This window comes from Sinocyclocheilus rhinocerous, unplaced genomic scaffold, assembly GCF_001515625.1.
Source record: "Sinocyclocheilus rhinocerous isolate Xijiao unplaced genomic scaffold, SAMN03320098_v1.1 scaffold153, whole genome shotgun sequence".
Lineage (NCBI taxonomy): Eukaryota > Metazoa > Chordata > Actinopteri > Cypriniformes > Cyprinidae > Sinocyclocheilus > Sinocyclocheilus rhinocerous.
In genome coordinates this window covers 3,326,396-3,344,608 of record NW_015660878.1, presented here as the reverse complement: position 1 = coordinate 3,344,608, position 18,213 = coordinate 3,326,396, and the positions used below count along the sequence as shown (strand labels likewise).

General features: G+C 34.7%; 1 protein-coding gene across 5 annotated transcripts in view; it reads left to right on the top strand.

Moving 5' to 3' along the window:
- The first annotated feature begins 2,189 nt into the window (after positions 1–2,189).
- The window catches only part of dennd5b (DENN/MADD domain containing 5B), a 38,533-nt gene continuing 22,509 nt past the window's right edge, over positions 2,190–18,213 (top strand). For 4 of the 5 annotated variants that reach the window (XM_016534859.1, XM_016534858.1, XM_016534855.1 and 1 more), the window contains exons 1-2: positions 2,190–2,572; positions 14,858–14,917. In XM_016534859.1, coding sequence (XP_016390345.1) covers positions 2,461–2,572; positions 14,858–14,917 — 172 coding nt within the window. In that variant the 5' untranslated portion in view covers positions 2,190–2,460. The remainder of the gene's footprint in view (positions 2,573–14,857; positions 14,918–18,213) is intronic. The other variant, XM_016534857.1, reaches the window with a different exon arrangement.

Below are 18,213 nucleotides of genomic sequence, written 5' to 3'. Positions count from 1 at the left end.
TTTTAATTAACTTCCTCTAGAACTCAAGCTTAACTAAAGTGTTTGAACGAACTTTGAGGAAGCCTAACCTGACAGTTTAAAGCAATTGTAAAAGATTGAAGTTTGAAAATTTAGATAGATAGATAGATAGATTAGAAATATTAGGTAAAATAATATTATTAGTAGAACCTGATAAAATATTAAAACAGCATTAAATTTGCATTGTGAATAAACAAATCCTTTAATCCTTAGCCAGTAAATCATGAATGACTGGAAAAGTTATGCAGCCTACATACACTGATTTAAAAGAGAGGGCTCCCTGAAGAACATTCATCACTTAAAACTTTTGGAATTCTGAAATAATTAATTTTAATGATAATTATTTTAGTTACTTATTTTAATCTATAACACTCTAAATTTCTGTAAATAAAAAAAGTCTTAAAAACAAAACACTCATTTGAATATTGTTTGGATATTGAGGGGGACCTTGAAGTAAAAAAAGGGTGAAGAAGATCATTGAGTCCATATACATGAATTTATTGTCTGTGTATTTTTTTTATTTATTGTGTCAGTGATGGAGTTTATATCGTTGACTGGAAAAGTTATGCAGCCTAAATACACTGATTTAAAAGAGAGGGCTCCCTGAAGAACATTCATCACTTAAAACTTTTGGAATTCTGAAATAATTAATTTTAATGATAATTATTTTAGTTACTTATTTTAATCTATAACACTCTAAATTTCTGTAAATAAAAAAAGTCTTAAAAACAAAACACTCATTTGAATATTGTTTGGATATTGAGGGGGACCTTGAAGTAAAAAAAGGGTGAAGAAGATCATTGAGTCCATATACATGAATTTATTGTCTGTGTATTTTTTTTATTTATTGTGTCAGTGATGGAGTTTATATCGTGTTAAAATTGTTTTAATTTATTATCATTTTAATTCGTTTTAGCCTATTGGAAAACATTGAGCGATACCCAATAGATTATTACCATAATGGATCATTTAACACACAAATACAAAGTCACTAGCAATACATTTAACCAACAGAGGGCGATATTGCAATATGCTGGTTTTATATCGTAAAAATATTTTGTATGATACATAGCAGATTTACGTAAAATGAGCAAGGATATTAAAAGCGTGATATCAATGCAAAAAAAATCATAATAAAATATTCAATAACAGCTATTAGGAATTCTGAAATAATTAATTTTAATGATAATTATTTTAGTTACTTATTTTAATCTATAACACTCTAAATTTCTGTAAATAAAAAAAGTCTTAAAAACAAAACACTCATTTGAATATTGTTTGGATATTGAGGGGGACCTTGAAGTAAAAAAAGGGTGAAGAAGATCATTGAGTCCATATACATGAATTTATTGTCTGTGTATTTTTTTTATTTATTGTGTCAGTGATGGAGTTTATATCGTGTTAAAATTGTTTTAATTTATTATCATTTTAATTCGTTTTAGCCTATTGGAAAACATTGAGCGATACCCAATAGATTATTACCATAATGGATCATTTAACACACAAATACAAAGTCACTAGCAATACATTTAACCAACAGAGGGCGATATTGCAATATGCTGGTTTTATATCGTAAAAATATTTTGTATGATACATAGCAGATTTATGTAAAATGAGCAAGGATATTAAAAGCGTGATATCAATGCAAAAAAAATCATAATAAAATATTAAATAACAGCTATTAGTAGTAGAAAATTAATGTCTGATATGTGTAAATGGTAAAAAAAAAAACGCAATATTTTGTAACAGCTATATTCTGCCTGGCACATTTCAAACACGTTTTTAAATATAGGCTAAAAACATTTGACTTCAATATATATAAAAAAAAAGGAAAGAAAAAAAAGTCTCATAAAATAGATTCTGCTGTATTGGAAAATGTGGCATTTGTGGCATTTGGAAAGCTTAATTTGCTTTTCTCACGATCGTGAACAAACACTTTTACATATTTATTGTAATTATTGTGAAACAAATCCGAAATAGACTGGAAAAAAAGCAGCTAATAGCCTATTGTATATTTTTCATTGACGATCTGATAATATTTGTACTTATTTGTAAATTCGTATGAAAAATCTTTGCTTATTGATTTATTTTTGCTGGTGAATCATAACATTTAAAAGACACAGCTTACAGCACTGCACGCTCCATCTCAAACAAATACTTGAGGCGAAACATTTGAGAGGTCTCGATTGGCTGAGTGTGATCAGCTGAAGCGGTGCGTCAGTGCGCTCTTGAAGCAGCTACAACTCACACAGCCACAGCAGCGAACGCTCTCCAAACCAAATTATACCTACATAGACTGCTTTCCGAAGCTCACCGTACAAAATTTAAGCCATTAGCTTTCATTAAAACGGCGCTTTGATTTCATTTGCCTGAGGACGCTGGATATGGAGTTGGTTGGGTCTGTATAACAGACGCGGACAAAGCGGATCAGCTCGAGCCGAGATGAGCGCGACTATGAGCGGCTCTGGGTCAGCAGCGCCCTGCCGCTTCGCACATTACTTCGTTATATGCGGAATAGACAACGAAACGGGTCTGGAGCCCGATGCTTTGGCAGGTAAGATTGAGTTATTGTGTATTATACTGCGTGGTTGTAAACGCACTACAGCAGGTATAATAAACACAAGCTAACGTGCACTGATTTAGAAGCCAGGCTGCTTGAATCGTTATCCTTCTGATATTAGGACATTCAAATACATTTAATGTATTAATATGCTTGGTTGGGAATAGCAGACTCTAATTTGACAAGAGACCCTGAGAAATTAGAAAATTGCAGTGATTTTTGAGACATGGCATAGAATTTGCTACAAAATACAGATATCAGTGAATTGTATTGGATTAATGTTTAAAGTGTTCAGGTTTTCACCTGTGTTTGTGTTCAATCTTCAGTTTTCTTACAAAATGTGTGTTTCTCCTTGCATACCGCTCAATTTATCAAAAGACACAAAAATAACGTGGCAAACGTTTCTCACAAAACTGACAATTATAACATTAAATCCAATGTATTGAGACCACAAGATAGTTTCATATTCATTTTCACTATTTTAAGTCAGACAGGTCATATTGCAGTTGAGAAAATAAGCATATTTTTTGCATATCACACATTTATTAAATGCAGTAGCCATTTTGTTTTTCTGATATTGCTGGTTACTGTATACTAGGAAATAGTTTCTTTGTGATGAGGAAAAGTATCTAAAATCTCAAATATTACCTTTACAATTTGTGTGACAGTGCTGACATGATGGTTCAGACAGAAAATATGAGCACAATTACTTACAATTATGACAAAAATGTAAACCAAGCCTGTGTAATCTTAATTAAACCCATAGCACATACAGTATCATAATATTTATTATTATGTTTCATAACATGTTCTTTAGACACTCTCCTCATCCTATACTACCAGCTATAATTCTCTCTGAGTGTTTTCGTTCTGTGTATTTTTTGTTGCATTTACTATTCTTTGTTTGTTACATTTTGACATTATCCTTTTTCTGTTATTACTTATACTATGTTATGTATCTCTGTTTCCAGTACATAATTGTACCATGATATGCAACTGCAATCATGTCTATCCCCGGACTGGGCAAATGTCCACTGTCCACTTAATTTGATTAATTGATTGTGAAATGACTGTTTATGATTATGTGAATCGACTGTCTATTGTGTTACTGCTTTTGTACAGTGTCCTTGAGCTTGGGAAAGGCGCTATATAAATTAAACATATTATTAATAAATTAAACACATTATTATTATTTAATTAGATATAGATGTACGTAGAGATAGAGAGATGGATGGATAGATAGATGTAGATGATATTGTTTGATCATAGATAAATCAATTTAATCCCTAATTACCTAAATTAAGAAAAGAACATGAAATCAATTATGTTCCCAATCACCCAATGCTCTCTGAAACCCGCTGTATCTGTTCGATGAGGGATTGGATCAATTCAGTGTTTAAAGTTGCCTCAGAACATCAATAAATACAATCATCCTTATCCTCATATTGACTGTCTGAATATTTTTGGTTGTCTCATAGTGGTGTCAAATCCTTGCCTGGTATCTGATGATATCTCTATAAATGGGCTTAATTGTATTGTTGGCATCCTGGGGGAACATCTAATAATAGTGGTCACTGAGGGGAGAAAGCTAAATCAGACAGTTTTGAGGACTCAAGATGTCAAAAAATGGGAAGAAAGAAGCGATTTATTATGTTTTTTTTTCTTATATAAATTATTATAGTTGTTTATTTATTCACACACACACATACTATTTAAACTTGTGTTTTTGAGAGATGGTGGTGGTTGGTTTGATTGATGTTATCATATTGGTCTTATCACAAACATGCATCTTAAAGGTTATTGAACTTAAAGGTTTTAAAAGATATCACAAAGTACTGTGGTTCAAAGTGACTTGCATTGAGCAATCAATCAGTGCTGGGCAGCGCACGTGACGGTCACTACTGATCATTTTGATTTCAATCACTCATACTGTGATTGGTATCAACAGATGATTCTCAAATGACTTGATCTGCTTGGCTTGTATCTGATATTATGTACCTTGTGTGGTGAGTTTTTGGCACATGGAGTCTTGTGTTTGCACTAGTTGTCTTATATGCGATATGCACATTTCTTGTAACCTGATTTGTAAGCACAACAGCTTTTGCCAAGAGTGCAAGTGTAATTGTCAGAGAAAACATGGCTTCCAAAAGCAACTGCTACTTGTAATCCCAGTAGCCAGTCTGTGTGCTCTTACCCTGTTTTTCTCCAATCTTTGTCTGGCCTTGTTTTAACAGATGTGCTGATTGCTCTACCTTTTTAAGGCCTGGCACAGTTTAACAGACTGCTGGTGAACTGTGTAAAGAGCTAAGCTGCATGTGCGTGATGCTCCCATGGATTAGTGTTGCTTTAAACCGAGAGAGTGTAGAGTGGGCCGTGTGGGATCACATCATAATGATGAACCTGCTTAGAGCTTCTATTTTTGTTTTCAACAGATTTTTAGAGAAGTTTAGTTCTACTTGTAAAAATCAATCAAATAAGAACGTGCAATTAAAGGCATATCCGTCCTGGGAAATGCAAGTTAACTCTTATCCACAGCTGCGAAATCTGAAATCCTTTTAGGTTTATACCGGTTTGTAAAAACTATGTGTTGATAGGATTCTGGTTTTAATTAGGCCTATATTGAAATTGTGGCTGATACAATACTACTTGATACAATCAGTTGATAAATGATTAATGGCCAACATTCAAATTCTGTACTATTTTCTGTAAGTAAATAAATACACTTAAATCTAAAATCAAGTGTTTTAAATGCAACAAGTGAATTAAGGCATCAAAGCATTATTATAATGTACATACATTATGAAAAACTTATACTTTTTTGAGATTTTCTTAAAAAGTTCAATTTAAGTCTTATTAGTGTTTTTAAAGATTTAATGCTTTGAATATTAGATGATGGCATCATTATTATAAACGTAAAAACAGAAGGAAGGTATGCACAGTTAAATATCAAATGTTGACAAATATCAAAAAAAGGGGAAATTGAGACATTTGTGATATTTTAGTATTATTTAAATACTAGTATAGAATTTTAAAAAATATATATTTTTATTTATATATTCATTTTTGGGGTGATTTAATTTTTATTAGTTTTCTATATTTCTACATAGCTTTGTTTATTTCAGTTTTAGTTTGACTAATTTTACATCAACTTTGTAAACAAACAATTTTCATTTAAGTTTTTCATCTAATATTTAGGCCTATATTTTATTTTATTTCATCTTATTTCCCTTAATTATTTGTGATCGTTTTAGCACTGAATTGAGACACATCTAGAGACTTTGGAGCATTAAGCAACCACATAGCCTTGTTGACAGCATCTTAACATCATAGCAGCACCACTCAAGAATATCTAAAAATCTGGTTTGTAATGTTTGTACAGAGAAAAAGCCTTTTCTCTTTCAGCGGATCTGATTTTTCGTAGTGAGATTGGTCTGGTTCCCCAGATAAAGTTAATCACGATTAAACAGTTTGAGCTTGATTAATTTACCACTGTGTGTGTCCAGTGCCATCAGGGCTTGGATTTTATCAGCGTCCCGGGTTGCTCAGATAAGCCATGTGAACTCACACTGTGTGTAGCATTGTGAGATGCTTCATGTGAGATCCATGTACAACATAACCTTTGTTGAAGATTATCCTACTGTTCTTGTTTGATCAATATCGAGTGTTTTGAAAAGCCCCCTCGCCCCACCCCATAGCACCTGTATTCTCTGGTGGCCTAGTTTCTAAAGGTTAGCTTTGGTTGCACCTCCTGTGAGAAGATGAGAACGCTCATTTGTAATTCAAACCACTTGAAGATGGAAAGAGCGAGAGATTGTTTTCCTGATATATTTTTGGCCCTGTTTCCTCGCTTCCATTGTTCAAAACACACACTTCCTGCTGGATGCCTCAGCGTGTTTCTGCATGACTGAATGTGCTGCCGTCCAATCCCAGAGGAGCCCTGCACTCATACGACCGATCTCCCCCTTCCCTGGGCTTTTCCGCATAATCATCTCTGCTGGTCGCCCTTTCACTGGACTGTTTGTGTGCATTCTGTTTCTTGTTTTTATTTAAGAGGCTGTTTTGACTGTGTCAAGGTTAATTGAAGTGATCTTTCATTACACAAATGCACTGTGGCCCCTCGATTGGTGTCATTTGAAGTTGATGTGCCTCATTTCCTTGATGGCAGAGGCTTGTTAATTATGTGGTTGCGTTCTGCTCTGATTACCACAGTTGCCATTTTTCGAGTCAACTTGTCATCCTCTGTGAAGCCAAATTGTAGTAGACTGTTTCCACCTCACAATTTTAAAAGAATGTTATTGCATCTTTATCTTGCAGTGCAAGTAGTTTTGTTTCTCATAGTTGCGACTTTATATCTCACAATGCGACTTTTATATCTCGCAAATGCAACTTCTATTTTGCAACTTTTTATTGCAGTGCGGCTTTCTATAGTATCTCGTAATTGCCACTTTTTATCTCATAAGGCAGCTTTGTTTCTTTTAGTTGCACCTTTATATTCAAGAGAAATTGCAAATTCGTCTAAAAAGGTGGCTTTGTTTTTTGGACTTGTGACTTTGTCAAGCAAGGCGACTTTGTTTCTTGTATTTGAGTCTTTGTCTCACAAGGTGACTTTTTTCCTTGTAGTTGTGTCTTTGTCTCACAATGTGACTGTCTCACAAGGTGACTTTATTTCTTGTAATTGTGACCTTATGTTGCAATGCAACTTTGTTTCTCCTAATTGTGCTGGGTGACTATTTCTTTTAATTGCAACTTTAGAATTTGTAATTGTAATTTTATATCTCACAATGCAACTTTATCTCTTGTAACTGCAATTTTTCTTGTAGTTGTGACTGTATCTCACAATGTGGCTTTATATCACACAGCGGCTTTATTTCTAGTAATTGCGACATTATATCTCGCAGTGCAACTTTGTTTCTCCTAATTGTGCATGGTGACTTTATTTCTTGTAATTGCAACTTTATATCTCAAAGTGATTTTGTTTCACAGTGCATCTTTGCATGTTACAGTGTGACTTTATTTCTTATTGTTTATGACTTTATTTCACAATTTAACTTCATGTCTCACAATGCAACTGTCTTATTGTAAACTTCCTCAAAATTACTTCCACAAGTGATTTGGGGTAAACAAGCTGCACTACTGGCCATCTTTCATGTCTTTTTCTCTGTTTATCTTTCGTTTCTGTTTATTTTCCAGACTCATTAGTCAGTTCTTGTTCAACTCTGGATGTTTTTAGTTTCTTGGAGGGCTTGTCAAACACTTTCTAGGCACATATTCTAGGCCTAAGGGTGTCATGTATGTCCTCTGAGTGGAATAAAAATAAAGACTATAAATAGGCCTCTTGTGTTTGACTCTCTGAGAAGAGGATTGCTACATGTCAAAGAAATTGCTTTCCCTCTGTGTTTGGCGCATTGTGATTGTGAACAATAATAACCAAAGGAAATGAAAACATGAAACACAAAATTTGAATCATAGTTGTGCACATGCATACATCTTTATGCTCTGGTGATCTGCACTTTTATCATGATTTCAGTTCCCTACAAAATGTGCCGCACCTAGGCCTTTATCTCAATAAAATGAATAATCAATAAAATGGGTTTTCCTGCTTTGGCAGAGGAAGATATTTCAATCTTTGATGTACTAGCCTGTCTCCATTGTTCACACCTCTACCTAAAGTGGGGATTTGTCTCTTGAATTACCTTCATTTACTGAGGATTCGACACCATGAACGGTCATTAACAGTGAATCGCCGGTGTCTGGTCCCCTTGATTTGGAGTGGTGCTTTTTTAAACTGTATCGTCACCATTTAACTTTTTTAGTGGTCCCTAAACAAGTCCCTTGTAACAAGTACTTCGACAAACAAGATGCTGAGAGGTACATTTTACCCAGCTAGCAGTGTGTCTGCCGTTAGTGGTTTGTTGTCTAGGCAGTGACGTGAGTCATACAAAAACTAAATACATGGATTCAGAGCGGAACACAATACCAAACTACTTGTACTTCTGAAATCCCTAGTTGCAGTTAATGTTCTGCAGTTTTGCATGCATTTCAAATGGTTTTATAAGATTTTTGTGTAAATTTGAAATAAAATATTAAATGATGCACTGATATAGAAGTCTGATAGCTTGTGTAACTAAATTAACTAAAATCAGTATCAAAACATTGTAATTTATATGTATGAAAATTTGATTCATTGTGACATTTCCTAAAGATTTACTGTTTTATTTTTAATTGAATTGAATTTATATCCAATATCCATCTATACTGCAATATAAAACACTGGGTCGTTTTCATTTTGTAATGATACAAGACTTCAAACATACCCGCTGAAGCTGGTGAGGTCTCATAAAAAAGCTTCTAATACTTCAGCCTAGACGAGACTTGCAAAACCTGGGCGTCAAGTGTTACATTGTGGCCACATGACGTGTCTCCGTTCATTGTTTCTTAATGACGCTGGCCAGCTCGTATTGTGATTGCAGGCAGAGACACAAGGCAGTAGTGGACAGCTATAAAGAGCACTGGTTCCTAGACCATCTGTCTGTGAGCACCAGCGTGGACATGGGGACAATGGCTATGCTAATGTCGCAGCACCTCCCTAGCTTCCCATTGCCTTTTTCCTTGAATAAGCCTGAATTGGGGGAAAACAGGTCACATGCTAGTGCTGTGTTGCTGAACCTTTCCTCTTCCGTTCCTATTTTCATTCTTTGTCCTCCCTAGGGTATTTAAACTCAATGTTTGGTAACACTTTAGTATAGGGACCAATTCTCACTATTAACTAGTTGCTTATTAGCATGCCTATTATTAACATATTGGCTTTACTTATAAATATTTAGTACTTATAAAGCACATATTCTGAATCTGCATGACCATATTCTACATCCCTAATCCAATACCTAAACTTAACAACTAGCTTACTAACTATTAATAAGCAGCAAATTAGGAGTTTGAGGCAAAAGTCGTAGTTAATGGTTTGTTAATATCGAGAATTGGACCTTAAAATAAAGTGTGACCCAATGCTTCATAATCTTCATATTCCTACTTTTTCAGTTTCTAATGTTAATCTACAACCCTTAACCCTGCATTATTTTGAAACGCAGGTAAAGTAGTTCAGAGTCATATTTTTACTCTGCCCAGTACTTTTTAGACTGCTTATGAAGATCAGAGATGGTGGGAGTGGGTCTGTAAGCTTGTTAGCATAATCTGCTCAGAGACTCCGTACAACTGTAATCTGCCTTCCTCTTAATTTCAAGTAAAGTTCAGTGATGTGTAGTACTGTATCGCAAACATGAGATTCACATTTTCACAACTTGTACCTGTAGTTTAATTGTACTGTGAATATGTAAAAACTGAAATATATAAAACATGTTTCAAGTATTTTTAGTGGTGAAATTGACTTTTTTAGATGCATTGACATTTTTACTTTGTTTTTATTTATTTTAATTGTAGTTTTTTGTTTCATTTTTCATTTTGTTTGTTATTTGGTCTTTTGTTTTTTTGTTTATTTAGTTTTGTTTTGTGTTTCAATTCGTTTGTTATTTGGTTTTGCTTTTCATTCGTTTAGATTTTTTTTCCATTTTTTTATTGCATTTTGTTTTGTGTTTTCAACTCTCTTTGCAGCATTTTAAAGAGGGTATTTTCTGTTCCAACAATGCCCCTGTACACAAAGAAAGGCCCATAAAAAATGATTTACTAAGTGTGGCGTAGAATAAAACCAAAATAAACCCGAACTCATCACACAACATCAGTGCCTTACATTACTGATGATGTTGTGTCTGAATGGAAGCAAATCCCTGCATCCATGTTCCAACATCTAGTAGAAAGCCTTCCTAGAAGATTGGAAGCTGTTATGGCAGCAAAAGGAGGGATTAATGCTATGACATTTTTGCTGACATTAAATGAAATGTTCAGCAACACACAAGAGCATCAGTGATGCACTAATGTTGGGTAATGGCTTGCTGTCAGTTCACCCCAGATGTGTTCAATAGGGTTTCAAGTCCAGGTTTGTGCAGACCAGTTTTCCACACCAAATTTTAGTGCACAAATCTGTATTAAGAGTCCCACTTTATATTAGTTGCCTCTGAACACTTGTATGTACACAGTAAGTGCAGAGTATCAAATGATTAATTTAAATGTTAGTATATGTTAAAGAAATTGGGTCCAAAGATTGTATGGTGCATCATTAAGATTCTCATAGAAGTGGCTGGAGTCCAAATGTGTTAATTTCAAGGTATACATTCAGCCATATAGTGCATATATGGGATGATTATGTCAGTCAAGAACTTTTAAATGCATCTGGGGGGCAGTTTGTCTGCTTTGGGTGAATATCTGTCATACGTATCATTGCTCTAGATGAGAGCTGTTTAAAGCTCTCTGCACAGAAGCTGGTGGCATAGTGCCGAATGGGCAATATTTGTCATAACTTGCTGAGTTATGTCACGGGCGCAAAATCCACTTACATAACATCTAGGTATCGGGTCCGATACTGAGCTCCTGTACTCGTACTTGTTAAAATGCCCCTATACCAAACGCCGATACCACACAGCATGTGATAAGTGCCATATTCAGACAAAGAAATACCGACAACAGACAGCAGAATGGGGTTATTAGAGATTAAAGATGTCTACGAAGTATATGTATGCAATGAATATAAAACATTCAGCCTGTATAGCTGATTTGTGCCAGCTGATGAGCAAAGCACGCTGAGTGGATTGAGCGTGCAGCGGCGCAGATGCACGAGCTTGTCGAGTGAATATCCCTTTCTCACAGACATCACTGGAAAGTTTGTAGTTCGGTCGGATACGTTAAAAACAAGTAAGTAAAACAATGCACAAGTTACTTAACGGTAGGGGCGAATTCATTACATACCTTTCTATCAAAGTTATCTGACATTATCAAGCTGAATTTTTTCTGACACAGTTTAACTCTGAGTTGTTGTCATATTTTATTACCATTTTCTAAACTATAGCGAATAAACTGTGATAATGTGAGAAATGTTGAAGGTGTCTGAATAAATTTTGGTTTGACTGTATCTATTTGATAAATGAAGTTAACCAACTAACATTATACATACCCTTTTGGTTTCTGTACCCAATATTTAAAAAATGTACATGAAAATATTGGTATCAGTACTCGGTACTCAGTATCGGCAAGTACCAAAAATAAAAGTATCGTATCGGGCGAGTACTGGAAAAAGTGGTATCGGTGCATCCTTAATAACATCTTTACCACTCTGCTCTCATCCTAATATATTACAACTGAAGTAAGGCCATTCAGAAGCCTTTATCATATAAATTTATGTTTTTGTGTCTGTGGTCTGAATGGCATACAGCTTTCAAAGTAAAAGCTTTTTTTAATATATATAAATGTTTTACTTTAATAACAGTCAGAAAGTAGATGGATGCAGGTCTGGATATGTAATGTCTCGGATGCTTTGAGGTTCTCAACCACAAAGGTGTCATTACAAACATTAGATGGGCCGATATGCATATCTAGGGTCTCAAACAGGTCAAAAAGGTTACACAATTGAATCTGCTCGGTCTTCACTATGTTTTTGTGTGTGAGACCGAATGAACTGGTCATGTTGACTTTGTTCATTGACTAAGTTCCAGCTCATCGGTGACCTGTGTCCTCAGATAAGATTTATCAAACACCATGTGACTGTTTGATTTCAGTGTGATTCATATGCTTCTTCAGCTCAGATTTGTATCTATACTGTTAAATATGAAGGTTAATTTGGTAGTTTATTTGTTTAACTTTTAAACAATAGTATTTCATGGTAATTATACAGTTTAAACTTGAATATTAGTTTCGTCATCCCATACACTCTTCTTAAAAGTTTAGTATACAAGTACACAGTAGCATTGTTGTTTCAAAAATCGTCTGCATGCACAGCTGAGATCGCATTATCTAGGTCTGTTAGTCAGATTTCACAAAAAAACACTGATAGGATTTTAGTCAGACTTTGAAATTGAACTTTTAAAGTGGATGTAAACACAGATTGTTGCATTCTCTGTGAACTTTGACCTGAATGTCTGCAACTGGCTGATAGGAGTCCACACATTATCTTGACAGCCTTGTGTCATGCCTGATAAGTCTGCTTTTTTGTGTTGTTTGTGTTTTGTTTATTTGAACGATTGAGGTTAACTATGTTCCTTACATTACGAGGCTCTTTTCTTAATAAAGCACTGGAACTAGGAATGTAACGATTAACCAATCAAAACCAACAAAAGAGCAATAATATGCAAGTGCTATATTAGTATATTATTATAGTGTTATATTTCAATTTCACAAAGAAATGTGCAGCATTTTGTCCAAGCAATAATAAAAGGACACATTTAATTTATAATTTGTCTTAAATCTCATTTTGTAAAAAAAAAACCGTGAATCGAATCGAATCGTGAAATCAAAATCGTGAATCTAATCGAATCGTGAGTTGAGTGAATCGTTACATCCCTAACTGGAACGGTCTCATTAAATATTTTTGAAGATGGAAAAACTTTTGCTACTTGTTCCATCCCTTCACTTGCTTTCGAAGTAACTCTTATCAAGCAAATTAAAGCTATTTGTCCCGTGAAATTTCAGTGCCGAACCATGTAAGTGAATTGATTTCTTGCTTATGGTGCAGTAAGATAAAACAGTGAGGTTTTGACGGGCCGGGACTTGTTGTGGATTACAGCTTTAGTAGATGTGTTATGAGTCTGACACTGGAGCTGTGCTCACTGCCAAACCCTGCGAGGAGGAAAAGAACCCCAATGTTTTGTGTTCACAATGTGCCCGCTCAGCACTTGAAACACACACACACACACACACACACACACACACACATACATACATACATACATACATACATGCATAGCTAGAGCTCAGTTACGTAACGCTGTTGAGGATGGACAAAGGCTCTGCAGGAGACATTGTGTGCCGTCTCTTGCTCTTTCTCTGTCTTCCATCAGCACTTTTAAAATGAATGGTGCTCAGAGCGAGGCCAGTGATTTTGGTCTTTGAAGCTCACTGCTGCCAGGTGTTAAAGGGGTCATATGATGCGATTTCAAGTTTTCTAGTATGAAACTTAATAATTAGTGTATTGGTACTCGAAGGTACTGTAAAGAATACAGTACATGCTGTAGTCCTTTTTCTGGGACTTGGAGGTCGCAGACTTGCATTTATTATTCAGCATCTTTGAATGTGATATGGCAGTACATGCTGTAGTCCTTTTTCTGGGACTTGGAGGTCGCAGACTTGCATTTATTATTCAGCATCTTTGAAAATGTGTGATATGGGTTAATTAAGCGAGGAAGAGTATGGCAGGTGCTGGATTTAACAGATTTGCAGAGGTAGTTAGGATCTTAGGTTAGTTCTAAGAGTGCTTGATTCACATTCAATATATATATATATATAATATACATATTTGATTAGTTTTTGTTTTATTGTTTGTTCATTACCTGTATTCTCAGTGAAGATTCTCATTAGATTCTCATTACTGTATTATACACAATATATTTTTAACCATATAAATTACAGTAGTACGTCATCCTTAATGTATTCTCAGTTCTTTCCCTTTAAATAATTTATTTTTATTTTATTTTATTTTATTACAAATGAAACTAAATCATTTTGTGACCGTTGTTATTTTATTTGAGCTAATTTTGGTTTTGTGTGTGTACTTTTTCCCAATTTAAGTTTGTTTGTATTTTTATTTCTATTAAGTTATTTTTTTTTTGTTTTTGTTAATACCACTTTGTGTATTTGAAAAGTGAGGCTCAGTCTGAACCATGAGTTTTGCTTTTTGTTTTGTGTTTTGTGTTTTGTTTTGTTTTGTGAAAATGGGTAGAACACGCATCCAATTTTGATGATCCAAACTAGTTGAGGCCAAACTGAAGATGTTTTTCCAGCCAGGCATAGAAGTCTGGCTGGAAAAAGTCTGAAGCATAGAATGTGTGTATGTGTGTGGGTTGCACATGTAAATATTTCTTAACTACCTCGTCGTGTTCCTTTAACACCCACCATTAAGATATTCTGCTAGCGCTTGCTGGTCATGCACAACGTGATGTCTCGTTCCCAACCGAGATTATGGCCTACAGTCAAGCTGCTCGCCAAAGCAGAGGCTGTGAAACATGTCTTACTTCACCTCCATCACTGCTCAGCCTGCTAAATAACACACACGCTGTCAGTGTCTGCAAAGCCATTGCACTTTGGATTCAGTCACGCATCAATTTTGTTTGCTTCTCCATTTCTGTGTTTGGTTTGACATTTTTGCTTTTTGTTTGTCTGTTTGTGTGTTTGCCATCTCAGCTTTGTACCAATGGCTAGAGGCCGATCGTCAGGGCAGGGACCCAGAGGCCGTGGCAGCAGGTAAACGTCATCATTAACCTCCTCACCACTAAGCTTCCTTAAATTTCTCCATTTTTATTTCCCATCCTTCATTCTAATGTCCCTGATTACACCTGGTATTAAGATCCACTTTGAATGATCCAATCTCAAGAGGTCAGGCAAGAAAGATTGCCGTTTAAACCTGGTTTTAACATGCTTTCCAAATGTATCCCCTGTGTCTACTTGTATATAGACTTTGAGGGGAGGGTTTCTGATTTTGACTAAATAGGTTGCTTACTGCATCAGTGCATTACTGCTTAATAGATAAAGCACAAAATAGTGAAAACAATCACCACAACCAAGCACTTCTCCCAAATATTAAACTAATCACAAAATCTCAAAATTAATATCCAGTATCCACATTTCATGCTGTACATTTTAATATTGTGATTTAGATTCACTTGCAGTTTTTAAAATGAGTATTTTTATTTAATTATTTAAAGATTGGAATTTCAATTTTATAGATTATTTAATATTATTGTAATACGTATTGATTAAATGTATAAATAAATACATGATTTAGAGATGTAATTTTTAAAATGTATTTTATTTTAATATATTAGAATGTTGTTATAATTATTATTATTTATATTATTTATTAATTCTTATTCTATTATTACATTTATACAATGATAAATTAGTGTATAAATCATAGTTTTTCATTTTTATTCATTTAGAATAAATATATTATAAAAATTTAATATTTGAATATTTGAATTTTAATTGTTAAAGCTTATAGAATTGTAATATTATTGAATGTTTAATATTATTTTCACATTTATCAGTCAAATGTGTAAATAAAATAAATTTAATATCCACAATTTTAATGTTGCTGCAGTTCTGTGCAAATAAATATAAACACTTTTTTGGATTGAGTAGTTTTGTTTTGGAGCTGCTTCTAACCATTTAAAAGCCCTCATTTTAATTTATCATTTAGCTATCCGGGTTGCATCAGAACAGATTAATATTTACCTTTATATAATATATACAAATGTAATGTAATGTGTTTTTGGCTACCACTTGACTTGATTGGACATATTAAAAACACATTAATGTCAATTGCAACCCATTTTGCTTCTGTAATTTGATGCATTTCCGAAAGAAATGGGCTGTTCAGTTTGGAAAACTGTACAGGACTTCATTATATCCATCAAGGATTGATTAAACATTTGCTACATATCAGAATGAACCAAGACTGAAAACCAAGTGTCATTTAGCTTTCGGTCCTCACTACTTCCTCCCTCTTTTCCTCTCGTTCTCTCTTGGTTTGCGGAATGCATCATAGTTAAATGTGGGTCATTTGCCTCAGCTTGTTATTTTAAATCAGCTCCTCTTCTCTTGCAACACTGCCTGTCTTTCTCCCTCCCTGTCTTGTTTTTCTGCTGTTCTCCTGCTGTTCCTGCTATCACCTCATGGGGTGTTTGCATCAGTCTCTCTCTTTCTCACGTGTATGCCTGCGACCTCAGACTCTCTCTGTTATAAAGGGCTTTAGTAGATTTCTCCTCCTCCCTGTCCCTTCCTGTTAGTTAATGCCCAGGGCTGTCACACAGTCTCTCCTGCCAAATCACCGCTAGTTCACCCCACAGCACAGACTTGCGCTGTAAATAATCTTCTTACATGACAAAACATGAGCTAGGTTGTTAATTAGACTCAATTCTGATTACCTTGCCTCATTCGGAGTGCCTGAGTGCTGTTTTCATCTCATCAAGATTGTACTTGTAACGTCTGTATCATAAGTTAGTTGTCTTGTTTATCGTTTTATGCTAACTGCACGCTCTATCTTGTCTGCTTCACATTCATTTGATTTAAATCTGTGCATTTTAACTCTGATCAGACCCAGATCCTGCATGACACACTGTCTGCTCCTGTAATCTCTGCACTGTTGTGACGTTCATGGCGCTTTTCCAATCTGTGTTCCCGCTTGTGTTTTGCTGTCAAAGCTATGCTGTTTTCATCTAACACCATGGGCTGCATGTGTCGGCCTGTTTGAGGCACAGTAACATGCACTGAGCCAGAAAAGCAACTGTTTCTCATGAAACTATTGCGTTCATGATGGTAGAAAGTGACACAGTGCCTCCCTGTTGTTTTTAGACCATCATTGTGTGCCAACACAAGATTTGAACCTATTTACCCTAAACAAATGTGGTTATTGATGCATTTTCATTTTTTATATATATTTAATAATACAAATATAACTCTGGTGTAGTGGTAAACATGCACTCTACACACATCAAGCCTTGGTGCTCACATGAAAGATATAGGTTCAAATATGTCAATAAAATCTGAAAATCCCATTAATACTGTTTTCATAATCAATCAATCTTTCGTATAATTTAGTTGAATATTCCACATTTTTACCCAATGTTATCATTAAAAAATGTGCAAATTGAAGTGAGCATATGATAATGATAACAACAACTCTTGAAAGCAATAACCAAAGTATAAAACTGAAATATAAATAATATTCAATATTAAAGCAAAACAGCTAACTATAAATCTAATTTTCTGCTTATGATTCACTAAAATAAATTTGATATCCTAAACATATTGTGCATATATTAAAAATATTTATTAGTAACATTTATTATATTATAATAGACTGTTCTCAATATTAGTTATTATTGTTTTTACTGAAATGTTTGTTTGTTCATTTATTTATGCCAAGCTCTGTCATGAAACTCTAGATGGCACATGCTGATGGGTCGTTAACGCAAACTGATGATATTCACAGCGTTAAACTACTTGGCTCAAGCTGGTTGGTTCATGTCACATATGCAGCCAATGAGCTTTCTGCTTTACATTTAAATGGCTGGTTAGCATTTGCTAGAGCATTTCGCAGCGCACTTTCAGAGTTCCTCTGAAACCCTCCACCTTCCCCAGCTCCACCTGTATAGATCTGCTACGGATTATTGTATATGCTGTTTGTGCAGCAGCAGTATGTCTTAATACTCACAGCACCATATCAGCGTATGTATTGGCAATAGCAATAATCTACAACTACAGCAATAACCAACAGCAGCAGCAATTCAGCAGCAATGTAGATTTATTCCGCTGAGACCAAATACATTAACATTGTCATATCCATTACCATCCTAAAATCTTTTGCATACATTTTCAACATATCATGAATCAATTATCACATTCTTATTTTGGGGTATATGAGGGGGAAAATGAATGCTGCTGATCATGGTGAACAAACCAGATGTGGGTGTATGTATGTTGAGATTAGAGGGTGAGGAATCCTGCTCACATCACAGGTGTCGTATCTGGGTCACATT